Source organism: Giraffa tippelskirchi, chromosome 2, assembly GCF_054371585.1.
Source record: "Giraffa tippelskirchi isolate mGirTip1 chromosome 2, T2T-mGirTip1v1.2.pri, whole genome shotgun sequence".
Lineage (NCBI taxonomy): Eukaryota > Metazoa > Chordata > Mammalia > Artiodactyla > Giraffidae > Giraffa > Giraffa tippelskirchi.
In genome coordinates, this window is record NC_137276.1 from 227,204,419 (window position 1) to 227,224,726 (window position 20,308).

The following is a 20,308-nucleotide window of genomic DNA, read 5'->3' on the forward strand; positions in this document are numbered from 1 at the left end:
ACATCTGAGCTGTTGCTGTTTTGAGGGACCGGTATACACTGATTCCAAGAGTGAGCCTAATCCAGCCCATGCCTGTTTTGTAATAAAGTTTTACTGGCACACATTCAGGCACGTTCATTTCCATATTGCCTACAGCTGCTTTTGTGCTACAATTGCAGGCTTGAGTCCTTGTGAAAGTTAAGGGGACTTCCTTGGTGGTCCAGTGGCTAAGAATCCAAGCTCTCAGTGCAGGGGGCCTGGGGTTCAGCCCCTGGTTCAAGAACTAGATTCCACATGCTGCAACTAAGAGTTCACGTGCCTCAGCTAGAGATCCTGCATGACGTGCCTCAGCTGGAGATCCTGTATGCCACAACTCAGACCAGACACAGTCAAATAAATATTAAAAAAAATTTTTTTTGGCTGACCTCTAGATTAGCACTTTAGAAAACAGGTGTTTTTTTGTTTGTTTGTTTTGTTTTGATGTTTTTAAATTTTATTTATTTTTTAGTGGAGAATAATTGTTTTACAATATTGTGTTGGCTCCTGCCATATGTCAACATGAATCAGCCATAGGTATATACACATCTTCTCCCTCTTAAACCCCTCTCCCGTCTCCCACCCTACCCACCCCTCTGGGCTGTGAGAGTACCCGGTTGGGCTCCCTGCGTCATACAGCAAATTCCCACTGACCAAGTGATTTACACGTCAGATAATGTATATGTTTCCATGCTACTCGCTCAATTCAGCCCACCTTCTCTTTCCCCTACTGTGTTCACGAGTCCATTCTCTAGGGCTGCGTCTTAATATCTTCATCCAAGAGTTTAGAGGTGACCCTTTTATTTCCAAACTGGCAAATGCGTGAAGCACGTGCTTGTCTCCACACTCCCCAGCATATCCCATGCAGCTGCATCAGCAGGTCTAAGTCAGTACACAGTTTACACATGTTTACTGTCCACAGTCTTTGTTCTGCTTGTGAGGAGAGAGAGAACCTCTGTTACCCTTCTTTGTGACAAGGTCAGAGACATTAGAAATCTTAGTGTCACCTAACAAAGATGGCAGTCATGAATCCATAAACACAGAGAAAAGAGATCTGATATTATTGGATACTGGGGTTCAGTCATTGAACCTGATAATGCTGTCTTCATTATACTGTCATCTCGGTGCCCTCTAGTATGCAGTGCCTAATTATTAACAGTTTGTAGACTAGGTCTCTAACATATTCCCAGACATTTAAGCAATGTTTGGGGTTTGTGCTTCCCACTTTGACATTTCACTAGAATGACCCCAGATGCTCTGAGGTGTTGTGGTGGGGTGGCTAAGCGAAATTGTACTAAGACCAATATTGTTAACATAAAAATCCCCTCACTTGTACGTGATACATGCCACAGATAGAAAAATCTACCCCATGTACATATAAGTTCACGTTATAGCCAGCCATAGACGTTTACAAAGAAGTCTATGTGTTTGTGCTTATTCTGTCCTAACTATATATAACATTTTTTCACAATTGGTTGGCATTTTGAGTAAAGCTTTTCAACTCCAGGAGAAAATATTTCTCATTTTCGTACAAGACCCTTTATACTCTCTCTAAGTGGTTAATTTAATTTAATGTTAAATGTGAATTTTTATTTTATCCTTTGAACCTTAAAATTTAATTGGTCGTTCAAATTAGTGGATTTCTATAAGAATAAATTAAACTCATTGAGACTGTTGATTGTTCAATTAGCAAACAATTTCCTTGGTTAAAAGTGATGGATTTCCTTGGTGACAAGTGACAAGCTGGTTTCATTATTGCCCTGAAGGGTAGCAGAAGCTCTTGTCTGCAAGGATAAGGGGCTGGCATGGCACCCTCTCCTCTTCCTAAGTACACACAGGCACATCTCAGTGGTGATGCTCGTTTTTTGTCATCTTTGGGGCAGGGCTGGGTGCAATTAACTAGGATGTGAGCTCGACCTTCCCACGGGATGGAACATTCCCTCAGGGCTTCAGATCAAATTCCAGGTGTCAGCCAAAAGTCTGGTTAACCAAGTAAGACCCGTGTCTCAAGGGAATGACAGCGGGTCATAGGACATCATTAAGTAAAGCAGCTGGTATTCAAGGACGTCTAACTAGGTACAGACCAGTAAGGGGTTTCAGATAGGCTGGGATCTGGGATCACATTCCAGCCCCTACAGGAAGCCAGGAAGGCCAGCCCAGAGGGCCTAGGGTACCAGACAGGTTTCTAGAGCAGGGACCTCCCCATAGAAAACCCAAATCTCTGGTTACCTAAAGTAACCAGGGTCAGACAGAGCCCAGGCTTTTACAGGACAAAAGAGAACTGCAGTAGAGTCAGAGCTGGGCAACAGGAGAGATGGCTTTAGAACGTCTGTCGGACTGCCCTGGCGGTCCAGTGGTTACAACTTCACCTTCCAGTGCAGGAGGTGTGGGTCTGAGTGCAGGGTCTCAGGGAACTAAGATCCCACATTCCTCGTGGCCAAAAAACCAAAATATAAAACAGAAACAATATTGTAAGAAATTCAATAAAGACTTTAAAAATAGTCTGTATCAAGAAAAATCTTTAAAAAAGAAAAGAAGAAGAAGAAAATCTGTCATCAAGCACATCTCAGATGCCAGGCAGTGTTCTAGATTCTTCTTACAATAACTGTTATAAAACAGGTACTGTTATTATTATCCTCCATTTTATAGATAAGGAAACCAAGGCACCAAGAGATTAAACTTGCCCAAAGTCGCCAGCTAATAAATTGTAGCAGTGGTCCTAAAACCGAAGCAGGGGCTGCAGGAGGAGAAGGGGGCAGCAGAGGATGAGCTCGTTGGATGGCATCACTGACTTGATGGACGAGTCTGAGCAAACTCTGGGAGATCATGAAGGACAGAGAAGCCTGGTGGGCTGCAGTCCGTGGGCTCACAAAGAGTCAAGACACGACTGAGCAACTGAACAACAACAACAAGGGGCTTCTCTGGTGGCTCCATGGTGAAGAGTCTGCCCACCAATGCAGGAGACATGGGTTCGATCCCTGTTCCAGGAGGATCCCACATGCCACAGGGCAACTAAGCCTGTGTGCCACAATGAAAAGCCTGTGCACCGCCACAAAGAGTGGCCTCCACTGGCTGCACCTAGAGAAAGCCCTCACAGCAACAAAGACCCAGCCAAAACACTAAAACTGAGGCAGTCTGATCACAGAGCCCTACCCTTGATCATGATGCTTTGCAGTCTTGAGGCAAAGTGCTTGTGTTTCTGACTCCAGCTCCTCACTCACTGCTGGCTGTCTTCGCCTTGGTCCTGGGACACACGGAAAGGCTAGGAGCTTGTCTGTTGAACCTGATGAGAAGTTGAGGAGGCCCTGGCAGAGCGTGGCCTACGAACAGCTATGTTTCCAGCACAAAGCAGCTAGCAAGTTACAGTGTGTCATAGTGTCACCAGTAAATATCAACCAGCGAGGAAGGGCATCTAGCCATTTATGTTTAGCAGAAAATAAAATCCAAGTGGGGAAAATGTCACCTTAAATCCTCATCTCATGAAACACGTGGAGCTGCCCAGAAGAGGAAGAAAGAAGACAATGTGGGGGTGTTCGTACGGGAACTCTAAAGCCAAAAATAGAACTTTTGGAAGCAGTGTTGCGCCTTATCTCTGGGTAACTCCCTTTTGGAGAATTCTCAGCTTTAAAAGTTGCTTTTACCCGTGCCAGTAAGGCTTCCCTGAAGTAGAGCAGCAAGGAAGCTCTCCTACAGATTATTTTATAACCAACATGTAGAAATAATTCAGTAAGCCGTGAAGTCTACTTTCTCCCTGCCTATCCCAGGGTTTTGTTTTTTTCTTTTTTTAATTCAAATAAGCTAATAAACATCATACCATATTACTCTACACAGAATACAAATAAATATGTGGTTCCATAGTTATTTATTTTGTGTTTTTTGTTTCTGTTTTTTTTAATTTGTTTATTTTTAATTGAAGGATAATTGCTTTACAATATTGCTTTGGTTTCTGCCAAACATCAACATGAATTAGCTGTAGGTATACAAATGTCCCTTCCCTCTGTTTTGTTTTACTGAATATTTGAATGGGTTAGAAAACTGGATTTTTTGCCACTTTTTTCCAAAGTCATTGTTGAAACCCTAGCACTCATTTCTGTGATTTCAAAAGAGCAATATTCAGGTCCTATGAAGTGTTCAGTGCATTACCTCCTGAGGCAGTGTTTTACGGGATAAAATAAGATCTCTGACAGAATTTTATTTGACTTATTGTAATGAAAATAGTTTTCTACTAGGGAATGTAATTATCTTCAAATTGATCTCCTGTTGCTCAAAAATAGTGAGGGTAACTTGGAAAGATAAGTATTAGAGTCATTCTGGTGATTCTGACTAATCCTTCTGAGTCATAATTAAGATAAAATGCAAACATTAAAAGCCCAGTTGTAATAAAGTGCCTCTGAAATTTTTAAAGAGCAGAATCCTGTCTTCTCCTGTGCACATTCGTGAATGTTACAGTAAAATTTATGCAAAAGAAAGCGATAGGACTTTAATAAAATTAATCGTTGCTCCAAATAATCATTTCTTTAATTTTCTCTTCATGTATGTGTGGAACTTTCAAAAGACTACACACAGCAGCCAGTTTTATTGCCTGTAGAAACATCTAAGACTGTGTTTTCTGTCTCTCTTGTCTGTGTGCTGAATAAGGACTGCTTAGTTATTAGAGACTTTTAGAGGGCTACATTTTTATTGATTGTACCCTTTGCTTTACATTTTAAATAATAAACCTAAGTCAAATTATTTTTTAATAATTACTTGAGTTCCTGAGTGATGAAGTCTGTCACATCACTTTATAATTCAGAGTAACTCAAAATATTTAAATTATGGGACTTCGTAAGACTCCAGACACTTTATCCTAGCTGCTATTATTAGGAGAAAAAGAAAAAGATAAACAGGCACAAAAGAGTAAGAACTTGAATTATAGCACCTACTGTTTCTTTAGAGTTAATGTTTAGAGACCATTTTTCCAGGCTCTCAGACTAAGAATAAGGAGAAGAAAGGTCTGTGCTGTGTGTTGGTCTGACCGGGTCAGAAGTGCGGGCTTTGTTCTGTTAAGAGTGTTCAGTGTCTTTAGGGGTTGATTTAGTTCCACTTAAATTAAACTTTATGACTTTCCCGCAGGTGGACGAAAGCCAAACTGGAGAACCGGGATGGCTTGGAGGAGAATTAAAAGGAAAGACCGGATGGTTCCCTGCAAACTATGCAGAGAAAATCCCAGAAAACGAGGTTCCCGCCCCAGTCAAACCAGCGACTGAGGTGGCCTCCACCCCTACACCCAAAGTGGCTGTGCGTGAGACCCCCGCCCCTTCGGCTGCAACCCCCGCAGAGCCCTCCGAGACCCCTAACAACTGGGCTGACTTCAGCTCCACGTACGTGTTGGATGCCATGATTTTGGAAATCCCACATTAGTGATCTTTTAAGTGCTGTTTCAGTCCTTGGGTTGTACCTCTTGAGTACTGTTCATGGCCTCTTCTCTGACTGGTCTTTTGGCAATTTGTGGATTGTATTCTCTGAACTGGATTTAATTATATCATGGCTCAACAATGATTTTTCCCTAGGATAAAGTAAAGCCTATTACCCTTGTTTCATTCACTCATTTGTCTGTATCTTTCATTATTGTGGAAGAAATGGAGAAACACAGTTTCCTAATAATTTGCTTGATACCTATGTCAGCAAATATTTAGAGTCATTTCCTGCATGGAAATAGCACTGGTTTTTTTTTTGCTGGACAGAAACAGAAATTGAATTTTGTCATGTGGTTTTGAGTAAGATAGAAGGCTGTTTCCTCTGAGGTTTTCCTCTTTTATCAGTCCTGGATAAGCAGACAGCAGGGCAGAGAGATGTGTGTGCTTGGCAGCTACTGGGGCTGTGCCCTTGGTCATCAGGAAACGGCATTAAAAACAGTGTGTAAGCAGAGGTTTGAAAGGACAGATGGAGGGCTGCCACGCTCCCACTTATAGGATTGGTCCAGCTGTGCTGTTGGTCTAAAAGTATTTTACACTGCCCTTCAAGTAAAAAGTGATGTAAGAAATGTTTTAAATTTGTTTTAAAGTCTAATCATCTTTCAGCAAAAACAAATAGAAGGCAAGGAGTTGAGGCATAATGCTGGAGAAAGTGGATCAAATAGAGCAAAGAAGGCGTGTAATGACCGAGAGCAGGAAAAAGTAGAGGGAAAGATACAATGAACAGCAATAGTTTTCATACTTGTATTTTCACGTAAAAGATTGAAAGTGCTAAAGAAGGTCCTCCCTGTCTCATCTCTGCTAAAAAGTAGTGTTCCATTAGCGTGACTGAAACCACGTTGAAATTCTCTCTTGATCTTTTTTTAAAATTGAAATATAGTTGATTTTTAGTTTCAGGTATACAGCAAAGTGATTCACATATATGTATATATATATATATATATATATATGCCTGGGTATCTTATTTCTAAACCCGGAATCAGGATGTGCCTGCCATCTATCAAAGGAAATATTTTGATTTGCAAATTTGTTTATCTCTCATAAAGATTCTAAAAAGCCCGTTGCATTTCAGTCAGCAACTTGCACAGATGTGTTTTATTTGCAATTATAAAATCACAAAATTAAAACTGTTCCCGAGCTGCGCCCAACAGGTTGCTCTAAGGATACTACCTGTAGGGTTACCAGGGTGTCCAGGCTTGTGGCCTGGTGCCTGCTGTGTGGTGCTGGGACAGAGAGATGGTATTATGAGGCACCAGCTGCCAGCCTGGCAGGATTTCCTATGTGACGTGAAACTCCTTTTTTGCTGATTTAGCATTGTTGTTGTAAATGAAGATAATGATCACATGAGGGTATTTCTCTGGTGCCTTCAAGTTACTTCCCTTCAAGTTATTTCCCTACGTAGGATTTCATGTCACCCTGCGCAATACTGTTCCCATTTGATCAACAAGGAAATCAAAATTCAGAGAAACTACTGTCATTTGCCTGAGACCCATTGCTAGTATGTGAGGCTCGGACCCAAACCCAAGTCCGGCGCGCTTCCCCCCTCCTTGCTCTTGAACTAGCCCCACGCACATCCCGGGTGTGTGTCTGCTGTGGGAGGTAAGTCCCTACCACTCACAGCGTTGCGCCGTCCCCTCCAGGTGGCCCACCAGCACGAATGAGAAACCGGAAACTGACAACTGGGACGCATGGGCAACCCAGCCCTCCCTCACCGTGCCAAGCGCCGGGCAGTTGAGGCAGAGATCGGCCTTCACTCCAGCCACAGCCACGGGCTCATCTCCGTCTCCTGTTTTAGGCCAGGTAACAGTGTCGCTGGGAGCAGGAGGCCCTCGCGTGCTGTATGAGACAGAAAGATTCAGCCAATGCTTGTCGTCATTGTCATTTGGGAGTAAGCCTTGGGAATTCCCTGGCAGTCCAGTGGTTAGGACTCCAGTTTCACTGCAGAGGGCTTGTGTTCGATGCCCAGTCGGGGAACGAAGATCCCACAAGCCATGTAGTGTGGCAAAAAAAAAAAAAATGTAAGCCTCATTATATGCATCTGGGTTGGCTGGCAGGCGAGGATCCAGTTCACGTTTTCCCAGTTGAGGGAGTTGTGACTATTCAGAGGAGGGTAAACTGGATTCCCTCCTGGATTGTTCAAGGAAGCTTCATTGATGACATGGCATTTGAACTCCATCTCGAACAGTGGGTAAGAGCTGATTAGAAAGTGGAGAGGGCTGGCATGCAGACAGAAACTGCCCAGAGGAGAGAGGCTTTCGTTAGGAGGCCAGAGTGGGATTCGGGAAAGTCATGGAGTCCATCCAGGTGGCTAGACCACTGAGTATTTATCAGAGAAGAGAGACTGACTGCAGATTAAATGGGAAGCTCTTAAGTGCCTCATTAAGAAAGTAATTGCTGAAAGGATAATATTTCTACTTAACGTGATAAAAGAAATGACATTTCTATAAGTAATCAAGCAGAGAAATTGCCCATCTGGCAGGCATTTGGGGGTCAAGGACAGTTTCTGCTCTGGGAACAAGCAGCTTGAACACAGGCTCTGGGAAGACTCACGTGGAGGTATGCAGAAAGATTCGACGTGGGGACGTAGGGGGAAGTGACAACAGTTAAAAGGGGTGGAACCCCAACGCCTGTGGGAGTAGGAAAGGAAAAGATGGAGGAGAGATTTGACCTTAAGGGGGAACAAGTCAGGCAGAAAGAGAAATTGACTTTTAGTGAGAGGAAGGAGTTGGGTTTTAGACGTGTTGATTGCCAGGGGGGAGTGAGACAGTCAGGCCTTCCTGTCTGGGGAATGGGAACACAGATCAGATCTAAGGAAATGAAGTGAGCGCTTCAGAGGAGCGAGAGTGCAGGGGCAGGAGGGAAGCTGCACGCAGGGTGTGTCTTCTCTGACCTGGAAAGACGGGCGGCTCTGGACAGGAGCTGTGCTCTTTGCCTTTGCATCTGTCCGGCTCGGCAGGTAGCACACATGTCACGCTCAGGGTGGTGAGTCCGGTGGAGGAGGAGAGCGCAGGACCAGGACAACAGTGGATGGTGGTGGTTCTTATATTATTAAAGGCGGTAGTCCAGGCAAAGAGGCAGGATGACGTTATTTGTGATCCGAGAAAGAGGAGGATACTCCAGATTGCAAAGTGATACAGAGAAAAGGAAAGGTGGGAAAGTGGAAAGCTTCGCTGAAACGATCGACAAGGAGCTGCATAGAAGAAGGACAAGCAGCAGCCATGTGGCCAGTGGAAAAAGAGACTTAAAAGTCGAGCATCTAAGGGGAAACAGCATTAAAGCCAGAGAAAACACAGGCTGCTTTTTTTTTTTTTTTCTGGGAGAGAAAGGGTGAAGAGAGGTTGGAAAAACAGGGGAAGAAGTTGAGGTTGTGCTTCCTGGCAGCTTTCTCAGGAGGGGCCCCCAGGGCCTGCAGGGCATGCAGAAGAGGAATTGAGCAAAGGATGAAACGTGACTTGGCTGAATTTAACCTGAGTCTGTGACTTGTCATCACACATTGTCTTGGCTTTCTCCAGCAATACTGTATAGTTTGGAAGAACTGATAGTAATATAAGCTACTCCTGTTATAATGATTACTCTCATAGCAACTCTGCAGATAGAGCTTATTAAATTTTCTTGAAGAAAGTGTCTGTGTTTTAGAGATGCAGAAACTGAGGCCTCAACTGAGAGACTGGACAGTTGAGAGGAATGAACTGAGAGGCCTGAAACTGAGAAGTTGAACAGTTGTTTCAGGTCACACAGTTAGTAAGGGACAGACTTGGGATCTGAACCCGGAGTCGGTGTTCTGCCTGCTTCCAGGCTCTCCATGTGGGAAGATGGGGACAGGGCAGGTGCAGCGAAGATGTCTCAGGGTGAGAGGTTATGAGATACCAGCGAGGGCCCAGGTGAAATGGCAGAGACCAAATGCAAATGACAGAGAGGATTAGGGGACACAGAAGCGATGAGCTCCCCGGCTCAGGCGGGAGGTGCCCTGTGAACACGACCGGAGAAGCGGGAGGTGGAGATGCAGTGGTCCTAGGGGTGTTTGCAATCCAGAGAACCCTCCTCTGTTCTGAAGACTGGACCAAATGGACAGTTGAGATGGAAGGAAATGGGGATGTCATGGGTCTCAGAAGTCGAGAACCCACGGAGACCAGGATTTGGAAGTTGCCAGCATGAAAGCCGAAACTCTTTGATCTATCATAAACTCTCTGCTTATCAGGCATAATCATAGTTAAATGTCATTATGAAAATAAATATCTTCTGAAGGCAAGTCCAGGTGGGTTCTGAATGAGCTGTCTTTGGGCCTTATCCCTTTTTCTTGTCCATTTATGAATACATATATAATTGAAAGTTGGCATATTTTTTTATAATAGTATTGTCTTAAGATACTGTGATAGTTTTATGTGATAGTCTTTTAAAAGATAATAAATGCCTCCCCCTGCCTTTTCCAGCCTCATCTCCTATTGCACCCCTCCATGAGACTAGGCCACACGCACCCCCGGATCCTGCTCCTCCTCCTCGAACTGTGGCAGGAAAGCATCTCACGGTCGTGCCCTCCACCTGGAGTTTGCTCCCCCCGAAGCCCTAGCTATCAAAATCCTTCTTGTCCTTCAAGGCCTGGCTCAAACACGGCCACCTCTGTGAAACTCGCCCTGTTGCCTGCAGGCAACTTTCATCCCTCGTTTTTCTCTGTTCCCACAGTGAATATTTGCAACCTCTTTTTAGCATATTTCCTTCTGCCTGGTGGTAGACATAGTTGTTTGTATCTCTTTCTTCTTCATTAATTATGAGTTCCTTGGTCATGTCCTACTGCCCATTTTTATTGTGCTTTCTGCTTAATAAAGTATTTTGACCTGGATTATTCTGGGGAGGCAGAGATGGCATTCATCTTCATACAGAGTTTGCATATAGCTGTATAGTACATGGGGATTACAGAGGGTTTATGCTTGCCCAGCCCCTGTTTCTCTAAAAAGGAACTAGGACAAGCCCAACCTAACCCAAGACTTGTTTCCCTGTGTCCACCTAAACTAAGATATGAGTGGCTTACCTTCTGAGGTTTCAGAAGGTTTCTGCTCCAGTATTAATCCTTCACTAAACATCCAGATCCAGTTGGAAACTGGCGGGAGTGGGATTGCCCTGGGCAACTTGAGAGTTAAAAATAGAACCAAAATAGAAAAGGCATTCAGCCAGGTGCAACAGAATAAAGATGATCTCCTCGCTTGTTTAAATAGAGACTTCTAGATGGCCCGGCGATGGCTTTGTGAACAGGCTGGCAGGTTTTCACCTCCACTTTGGGAAGGAAACAGCTATTGAGAACCAGGGGGCAAGTGGCAGCCATGCTGCACTGCAGCGTGGAGGGGGGGCGGGGAGGGAAGGTGGGGGGGGGGAGGCAGGGGGGTGTCTTCTGTGGTTGCATATGCGACCGCATGCACCCATCGGAGGGGAGGTGACGGTGTTCGCATCACCTGAACTGATTAACAGATCACAAAGTCACAAGAGGTCCTTTATGTTCTTCCACACAAGGGTGAAAAGGTGGAGGGGCTACAGGCGCAAGCCCTGTATCCTTGGAGAGCCAAGAAAGACAACCATTTAAATTTTAACAAAAACGATGTCATCACCGTACTGGAGCAGCAAGACATGTGGTGGTTTGGAGAAGTTCAAGGCCAGAAGGGTTGGTTCCCCAAGTCCTACGTGAAACTCATTTCAGGGCCCATAAGGAAATCGACAAGGTATGTTTGTGTTCATCTGCTTCCACTGGGTGAATGCCATGTTCAGCCCAGAACTGACCGTTGTTTGCACTAGTTAGGATTCATAGATAGGAGTTGCTGGATCATTTCGTCTTCTGGGTCTTTTCACAGCAGAAGTTAGGGTATGTGTCAATAGAAGAGAGCCTCTTGCAGATGATGGTCATTTGCTCCTCACTCAGAAGCCTTGCATCTTGCTTTTCATTGACTTGTGCAAGAGGGAATTCTACCCTGAGACCTGGGACAGTCTGGTGGGTTTGTTGGAGATTCTGTTCCTCATCATGCTTAGTATAGCTCAGTTGGTAAAGAATCCGCCTGCAATGCAGGAGACCCCAGTTCGGTTCCTGGGTCAGGAAGATCCGCTGGAGAAGGGATAGGCTACCCACTCCAGTATTCCTGGGCTTCCCTTGTGGCTCAGCTGGTAAAGAATCTGCCTGCAATGTGGGAGACCTGGGTTTGATCCCTGGGTTGGGAAGATTCCCTGGAGAAGGGAAAGGCTACCCACTCCAGTATTCTGGCCTAGAGAATTCCATGGACTGCATAGTCCATGGGGTCGCAAAGAATCGGACACAACTGAGCGACTTTCACTTTCACTTCACTTTCAGTACTGTGACAGATATCCACAAATCTTTGGAAGCCCAAAGAATTGGGGGAATTATTAGAAGAGTGAATTATCTTTTTCGTTAAGAACCTTATGGTGTGGAACCTTACTCTGAAGGTTATTGTTTCATTGTTCTAACCAAATAGATGGTCAAAATAAATTAAGAGCTTCAAGAAGAAAAGCTCTTCAAAAATACTGAATGAACTTGTCTGTCATACTTTGAAATAGACCAGTGCTTTGGCTATGTATCTAGCAAAGCAAAGTGCTGAAAGACAAGGATGTGAGCTTAGAATGGGGCCGCCATGGCCCTTTGTGATGTGTTTTGACTTAGCAAAGCGCATCTGTTTCAGCTGTAGATTATCAATGTTTTAAATGTGAGGCAGGGACTTCCTTGTTGGTCCATTGACCAAGACTCCAGACTCCCGATGCAGGGGGCCCAGGTGTGATCCCTAGTCAGGGAACTAGATCCCACATGCTACAACCAAAACCTGGACAAATAAATATTTTTTTTTTAAATAATTATAAATGTTAAGCAGTTTTAAAAAGAAAGTATCATTGTTATTGGTACTGTTTTCTTTGAGGATGAAAAGTAAAATTCAAATACTTTCCCCCCTCTTCCAGCATGGATTCTGGTTCCTCAGAAAGTCCCGCAAGTCTGAAGAGGGTAGCTTCCCCAGCAGCCAAGCCAGCCGTGTCGGGAGAAGGTGAGAACCTGAGTGAAATTAGGGTCTTTAGATAATGGCGGCAATTATGTAATATAAACAGTGAACGTTGAAAACGAGGTTGGGTTTCATGTTTAAAGAATCTGTCTTAATTTATGTTCATTATATTAAACCTGAAGGTAAAATGCGGTTTAGCTCCTTACAAAGTCACAGTACTTTACAGGGACTTTTCAAAATACGATCAGTATATTGCTCATAAAAACCGAATGTTTTGATGATGTTCAATTAAAAGTCCTTTGACTCTTGAAAGAGGCCCATCAAAGTCACTAAGGATCAAGGTCTCTGAGCATCTCTGTAGCCTATTTGTGATGCTTGCTATTTTTCTGACTTACAGGTAAGTATCTTGGTTTAAGACCATAACTGGGCAGTTCAATAAAGCTGTCACAGTAGTCTCAGTGCCGTTTGTACCCAGGTGAAACAGAAGTGTCATTTCTGTGTTCCATGGAAATAACCACACCAGATTATTTAGGCCTAAAAATTTTATTTTGAGTGTTTCTTATACAAGTAATTAATTGCTTTGTTTCCCCCATCTTTACTTCGTGACATCATCTTTTGGATTATATTGAGTTGGCCAAAAAGTTTGTTTGGGTTTTTTTAAGAGCATATGGAAAAATCTGAATGAACTTTTTGGCCTACCCAATATATGCCAGTATATGGCATAAGTTTAACAATGAACAAAACCTGCATAATTCAGTCTCTAGTGGTGAGAAATCTCAGGTCTTTCCTACATCTGGTCTAGCCATTACCAGAGTCCTAATTGAAGAGAGAGCATGACTGGAGTCAGACAGGCTTTGTGTGTTGAAAGTCGAAACAGTGTTTGTTGAGAACAGATGTCTAACCTGTTTGGTAGTAGTGTTTCATTGTTTCCTTGAATACTTGTAGAATCTTTAGTTTGTTTGCCATTATGAGACTTCTATTCTTTAGAAACTTTGCTTTATGAAAAATAGAATTATTAAAGCAAGGGTTAAGGTTTAACGATGTTTCAAATAGTGACCAAGTTACTTTTTCAGGAGAAATTTCAGAAGTATAAAAAATTTTTTAGTTTATAGGTATAGCTATAAAAAACTTCATCATCACTAAATAAATCCAGTATTTTTATTGTATCCAGTTTTTGCCATTACCACCAAAACAATCATTAGGATAGTTCTCTTCATACATTTTTGTCATCCTAATGACTTTTTATAGCCATGGTTAGGAGAACAAGGCAAAAGATCTTTTAAACACAGCACATGTAGTCAGTATTGTGACAGGCAGATTATGGTACCTCCCTTACCCCCTGCCCAGATTCAGTGGGTTACACCCGCTAAGTCTCTGCGGTGTACCAAAGTTTGCATCCTGGCTTTCTCACCTAATGACCGTATAATTTTAGTCATGCCTCAACTCTCTCATCTGTAAAAGGAATGTAATAATCACCACTTGAGGTAGCAAATTATTATGGGAATCATGAGACAATAGTGTAAGCTTTTAGAATTTAAAGGTCAGGAAGTGTCTGCTACTTGTATTTCCTTTTTTGCTTCAGCTCCTAGATTATTGATGGAGCCACTTAGAGCAGTGAGTTTCTCATCTGACAACAGTGCTGGTGAATGTCACTTTGTTTTGAAGCATGTAGAGGCCTCCACGCTTGAGGCCTCAATAAGTAGGTCACAGATGAACCACCCACATCCTTAACTTGGGCAACAGCAGAGGGTTATATGTCTAATCTCATTTATTACATCCATTTTACAATGATTTCACTATTAGAAATATTAGGAAAGATTGCTGGCTCTCTGGAAGGGTGTGGGAGGACGATGGCATCTGATATTCTAGGAAAAGGCACTTACATATATTAGGAAAGGGTTTATAAATACTGTATTAAATGCAATCAGATTGAAAGTAACCAGTGATTCAGGCAACTAGTTGTGTCCGACTCTTTGCGACCCCTTGGACTATATAGTCTGTGGAATTCTTCAGGCTGGAATACCCGGAATACCCATGGGAGTGGGTAGCCTTTCCCATCTCCAGTGCATCTTCCCAACCAAGGGATTGAACCCAGGTCTCCCGCATTGCAGGCAGATTCTTTACCAGCTGAGCCACCAGAAACCAAATTAAATCGATGGTCAGTTTGGGTAGCTTTTAAAATATGGGCTTGGGAATAGCCAGTGCCCTGTGTTACATGTCTGATGAGGAGGGTCTGAGTGGTGAGGAGCCCCCCATATCCGTCCTCATGTCTCCCCATTTTCATGGAATCCTGAAGGTCCTCACAGATGCCTGTGTACACACAGGGCTTGTAAAGCCACAGTCTTTCCAGTCTCCTTGGTATCTTCTACTGCAGTGTGAAGTTCAGCCAGAGTTCATGCTTCTGAAGTTTCCTAAGTTTTTCAAAAGTGACTTCAAAATTTGGATCCATTTTTTAAAAAGTGACTTTTAAGTGCCGGAATCACTAGGAAAAGGACTGATGGCCAAAGATCCAATCTTAAATGGCCAAACATGAGCTAAGGAACAAGTAACAGAACAAAATAAAAAGGGAAGGGTCAAAATACTGAGAAACCAGAAAAAGGAATATATTAATGAAAAAGCAATGTCCTTATTCAAGCTGCCAGACTTTGATTTCCTTGTGCGGGAAATCCTTTTGCCAGTTTTAACGGTGGAGGTGTGGGTCACCGGTGCTGGAGGGCTAAGGAAAGAGAGGCTTCAGTTCTCCCTAGCACATTTGGATGACCTTGTATGTCGGGGGTCTGCTGGCCTCAGCTGAGGTTGAAGTGGCCCCTTGGAGAGCTGCCCACATTAGCATAAGCATCAGGATAGTTTGTGTTTGCTAGTGTTTATTTTAGTTTCCATTAGTGCCTCCTGCAAAGGCTCTTAGAATTAGCCGGTGGAGTCCTCCAGACTAAATCTCTGCCTATTAATTGACATTAAGCTCTGCATTTAAGGACTATCATAAGAAATTTAGAAACACACCATCTATCATAAAACAAACATTTTGGGTAAACTTTGTTGCTTTTTAATTGCTTTTTAAAAAATATACAAAAGCCTGGGATAAAATGGAGAAAAAGTGGAAACAGGACATGTATGTTCATCTTTCTAGAAATCTTTTATTCTGTACATAGTATAGTGTCTAGAATTTTGTGTGAAGTCTGAGATTATGACTTGGTTTCTAAGCCTTAGTGAAATCAGGGATTTATAGAAGAAAAATTTCCTCTGGAATGCATAGCCTTCACCTTCAAGACAGTAAAGAACTTTAATTCTGATCCTTTAAGACTAAATTACATGAATAATAACATGTAAGAAACTGTGATTTGTCTTTTCCTCTTGTTCAGAAAGGCATGATTATTTTCTGGGATTGGGTAGATACTACTTTTATCAGCAGCCCATTTTACCTGTTCCTATTTGAATGACAAGTAGATGTCCATTTTTAGCTAAATAATATATATTTAAAATTGTGTGTTCTAACAGCTTCTGCCATCTGTGTAATATGGCACAAAAGGACTTAGGTTTTCACCGAGGCACTTTGAAAAACGTCTTATTTAATTACATAAAGGATATACCACATCTAAAAGTTTTCTAAAATGGTGACTTGGTACTTTCAAAAAGTGAATTACAGATATTTGATGAGCTTACCGAGAGCCTGCATGTCAGTGCCTCTAACACTGTGCTCAGCACAACCTAGGCACTCAGTAAATGCTAATTCAAAGTAAACATTTTAAAAAAGGTGTATATATGTATAACCAAATCACTGTGTTGTACAGCACGAATTAACAACATTGTAAATCAACTGCACTTTATTTTTTTAAAAATCCGGAAGAAAAAATAAATAAATATAAAAATGCCACGTAAAAAGAAAACATGGCATTAAGTTGGAGATCACTCTCTGTACTGTTATTGGTGGACATGCAGGGTTTTTGTTGCTGTTGTTGTTGTTTCTGGGGCTGGGTCTTCACAGGAATTGTCTCCCTGGCTGCAATTACTGAATTTTATGTGCAGGTTGGTGAATTTGGAGCCCAGGGGTTTCTGCAACTCTGTATTTTAATCTGTGACTAGGCTTTCTCTTGACTGGACCTTATCCTAATGTCCTTTATTCATAAACTTGCTTTTGCAAAGTTGTCTGGGATTTCTGTAAACAATCAAGCTCTCTTCGTATCTCAATATTTCTCCCCACCAGAATTTATTGCCATGTACACTTACGAGAGTTCTGAGCAAGGAGATTTAACCTTTCAGCAAGGGGATGTGATTTTGGTTACCAAGAAAGATGGTGACTGGTGGACAGGAACAGTGGGCGACAAGTCCGGCGTCTTCCCTTCTAACTATGTGAGGCTTAAAGATTCAGAGGTAAACCCACATTAACTGTTTCCTCTTCCCTTCTGTGCAGTGATTCTCTTTTCAGGGAGTCATGAGGTTTGCTGGTGGAACATCGTTATTGGGTTTTGCTAAGGTCTGGAACGTGACGGCAAATACAGTGTGACGTGTCATTGTTTGAACTTGCCTAGTGGTGTTGCAGGGTCAGCCTTGGCTTTCCAGAAGCAAAAGAACCCCCCGGGGCTCGGTGGAGGCTGGTCTACATCAGCTGGGATAATGTTCAGGATTCCTCTCTGTTCCTGGATGTAACTGACTTAGGATTTAGAGTAAATATTCTTGATTAAGTCTCCATGGTCACTGATCTGGGATACCCCAAGAAAGATACACAGCAGTATTTCCCCCATGTAAACAAATGTATTTTGGTGATGCTAGCCCCAGAATATTGGGCAGTAGAGAGTTTTTAGAATTTATTTATCTTTCATGAAACACAACATGATTATACTTGAATACACAGCCAAAATATAGAACACCATAGTGAATCGAAAGCAATAAAATATGGTATCTCATTTGCATTGCATAACAGGTGGTTAACATCCTTAGTCATAAATGAGTTCTTAGAAATCTGTAACAAACACAGTGATATATCTAGGGGAAGGGAAGACAGAAGAAAATGAAAAAACACAAGTGATAATGAGGATTAAGCATTTCTGAAGATGACTGAGCTGAACAGTACCAGAAGAAAAACAACTGCTTTGTAATATCATATTACCAGAGGTTAAAAATGCATTAATAACATTTGTAGAGTTTTAGGAAACATACCCACATAAATACAAGACTGATGAAATCCCGTCTATATGAAAAATGAAAGTGAAAGTTGCTCAGTCGTGTCCAGCTCTTTGCGACTTCCTGGACTATACAGTCCATGGAATTGTCCAGGCCAGAATACTGGAGTGGGTAGCCTTTCCATTCTCCAGGGGATCTTCCGGATCCAGGAATCGAACTGGGATCTTTCTGCATTGCAGGCAGATTCTATACCAACTGAGCTATCAGGGAAGCCACCCGTCTATATAGTAGGGGGAAATCTATTATAGGTTGGACTCAGAACTATAAATTTTGGATATCCTTGTTCCTAGCAGCTCCAATTCGTTGGAATTATTTCAAAAAGTTAGTTGGATAAATTTACAATTTGTATATAAATGATGTTTACTGCTAGAATTTATATTTTTACCTACACAATAGCAAGACACAAGATTTCACTAAGGCCTTTGGCCAGGCCTTAGTATCTCCTGATCAGAGATTGAGCAGAAACTCAGTTTATTTTCAGTGCTTACAAATTGGAAGTGGCTCCCAACTGTTGTTAATGGGGCCCTAAAAATTCACTTGCATGAAATGTAGTCCTGAGATGATACAGAATTAGTGAGATAGTGGCACGGGCCTACTGGCATATGGGAGCCCATCTCCTAGTGGCAAATTTCAAGTTAGTGGGAATTTCAGGTTATAAATGTAGCCATTTAACAGACCCATAGCTGCTTGGGGAGCAAGGCTGGGCCTGGTGATAAACTGTGGTGATTCCACCTTCAGTTTGCCTTCTCTGCTGCTGCTGCTAAGTCACTTCAGTCGTGTCCGACTCTGTGTGACCCCATAGACGGCAGCCCACCAGGCTCTGCCATCCCTGGGATTCTCCAGGCAAGAACACTGGAGTGGGTTGCCATTTCCTTCTCCAATGCATGAAAGTGAAAAGTGAAAGTGAAGTCGCTCAGTCCTGTCCGACTCTTCATGACCCCATGGACTGCAGCCTACCAGGCTCCTCCATACATGGGATTTTCCAGGCAAGAGTACTGGAGTGGGCTGCCATTGCCTTCTCTGCTTCCCTGCAATTCCCTGAAGTAGTTATATTTGCTTGAGATTTTTATTTGTTTTAGTTTTGTTTTGTTTTTCTTTTTTTAGGGCGTATTATTGTTGTTTTGGGGGGGCTTTTTGTTTTCCCTTGCTTTGGTCTTGAGAGCAGCTTGAAATTCCCCCGGAGGGGTTTGCATAAGTCTGCTTCCCCTTGGAGAATTTGGCAGAAGCTGGAATGAAATTACTTCTTTTCTGTAAGACAGTCATTGCATTGTCCTCTGAAGACCTGGAGAGGGAAAATTCAACTCTTCTCCAGACCAGTTAGTTAGATCCAGTAAGAACCATGGAGATGATATTTTAGGAGAGCAGAGGGAAAACATTATAAACTAAACTCAATTCCTGCTCCCATGCATAAACTCTTAAAGTGGCTTTATCTTTGAGATCAATTAAACACCAAAGCCATTACTTGTATTATCCTTTAATAAACTTGAGTTTTCTACCCAAACCATCACAAGTCAGTAAGTTTAGAAAAACGCACTGTGACATTTTCTAAAGGTAAGTTGAGTTGTAAAGTGCTTTTTTAACTGCCGTCTTAAATTAGCAGCCACCGAAGAACTAGCAGTGCTAACGATTTTGGGGCAAACATTTAGCTACATTATTTCATAATAATGAAAAAACCGAAAAAAATCTTTCATCCTACTTGGACATAGAGTTCAGTGCATAAGGCAATATCCTGCCAAACTTAAAAACCAGACTGAGCCTCAGATGCCGGAATTGACCCGTGGATGCAGAGAGGAGTTTGTCCTAAGCCTACTTCCCTTCTCTGCGTGAGCAGGGCTGGGGCATGTCGCCTGAATCAGCTTTTCTACTGCATTCTTGAGAAATGCCAGAACCAAACGTGGCCATCTGAGTCTGTCTCAGCTTAAGTGCTGGCTGCGGTATTTAAAAGGGAGCACATTAAAGTGGCTAGAACTCCATCACTGGGTTGCCAATCGCTTTGTTCTTTTTATGGAATAGAGAGAGTATATTATAAGCCTGCAATGGGAAAGTAACTGGCTGTTTGGAATTTTGTAGCGTTAGTGTGCCTTCATGTTGATACGTAGCCTATGAAAATTCCAAGGGAGATGGGTATTATATATCTTTGTTAATACAGAAAGCATAATCAGAGTAAACATTTTAATTCAAACTGTCCCTGCTAGATGGTTATTGAATTTCAGTATAAATAAAGGGACAATGAGAAGTTGTGTTCTTGGTAGATAAATTACATATTTTTATTTTACAGTTACTCTCATTTAGTTAATTAAGCCTGTCATTTTGTTCTGTTTTAATTGGAATACTTAATTTACTGGAAGATAGTGACACATGAGTGAAAATTAATTTGGAATAAAGCACTTTGTAACGACAGCTTACGGCCTGGCCCCTGTCCCAGCCAAGTCTCTGCCGGCTTGGCTTGCTCAGCTAGTTTAAAATTCCATGAGTATTCATGAAGGAATTCAACCCTAGAGCACTTTTGGAACACTGAGTAGTTGGGGAAAAAATGGTCTGCTTCTATGTGCTGTGTGTCCAGCATTAAAAGAGAAATTTTAGCGTTTAAACAGTGTAAAGTTTGGATAGAAGGGACTCACAGGAGAGAGTGGCCACCTCTTTGGATAATAGAATGGGGGACAGGGGTGTTTGAATTGC

General features: G+C 42.5%; 1 protein-coding gene across 8 annotated transcripts in view; it reads left to right on the plus strand.

Moving 5' to 3' along the window:
• The window catches only part of ITSN1 (intersectin 1), a 237,227-nt gene that overhangs the window by 153,334 nt on the left and 63,585 nt on the right, over positions 1-20,308 (plus strand). For 5 of the 8 annotated variants that reach the window (XM_081572905.1, XM_081572901.1, XM_081572900.1 and 2 more), the window contains 5 exons: positions 5,128-5,375; positions 7,109-7,268; positions 10,971-11,176; positions 12,414-12,496; positions 16,653-16,819. In XM_081572905.1, the coding sequence (XP_081429031.1) occupies positions 5,128-5,375; positions 7,109-7,268; positions 10,971-11,176; positions 12,414-12,496; positions 16,653-16,819 (864 nt within the window). The remainder of the gene's footprint in view (positions 1-5,127; positions 5,376-7,108; positions 7,269-10,970; positions 11,177-12,413; positions 12,497-16,652; positions 16,820-20,308) is intronic. The other 3 variants (XM_081572902.1, XM_081572906.1, XM_081572907.1) reach the window with 1 other exon arrangement.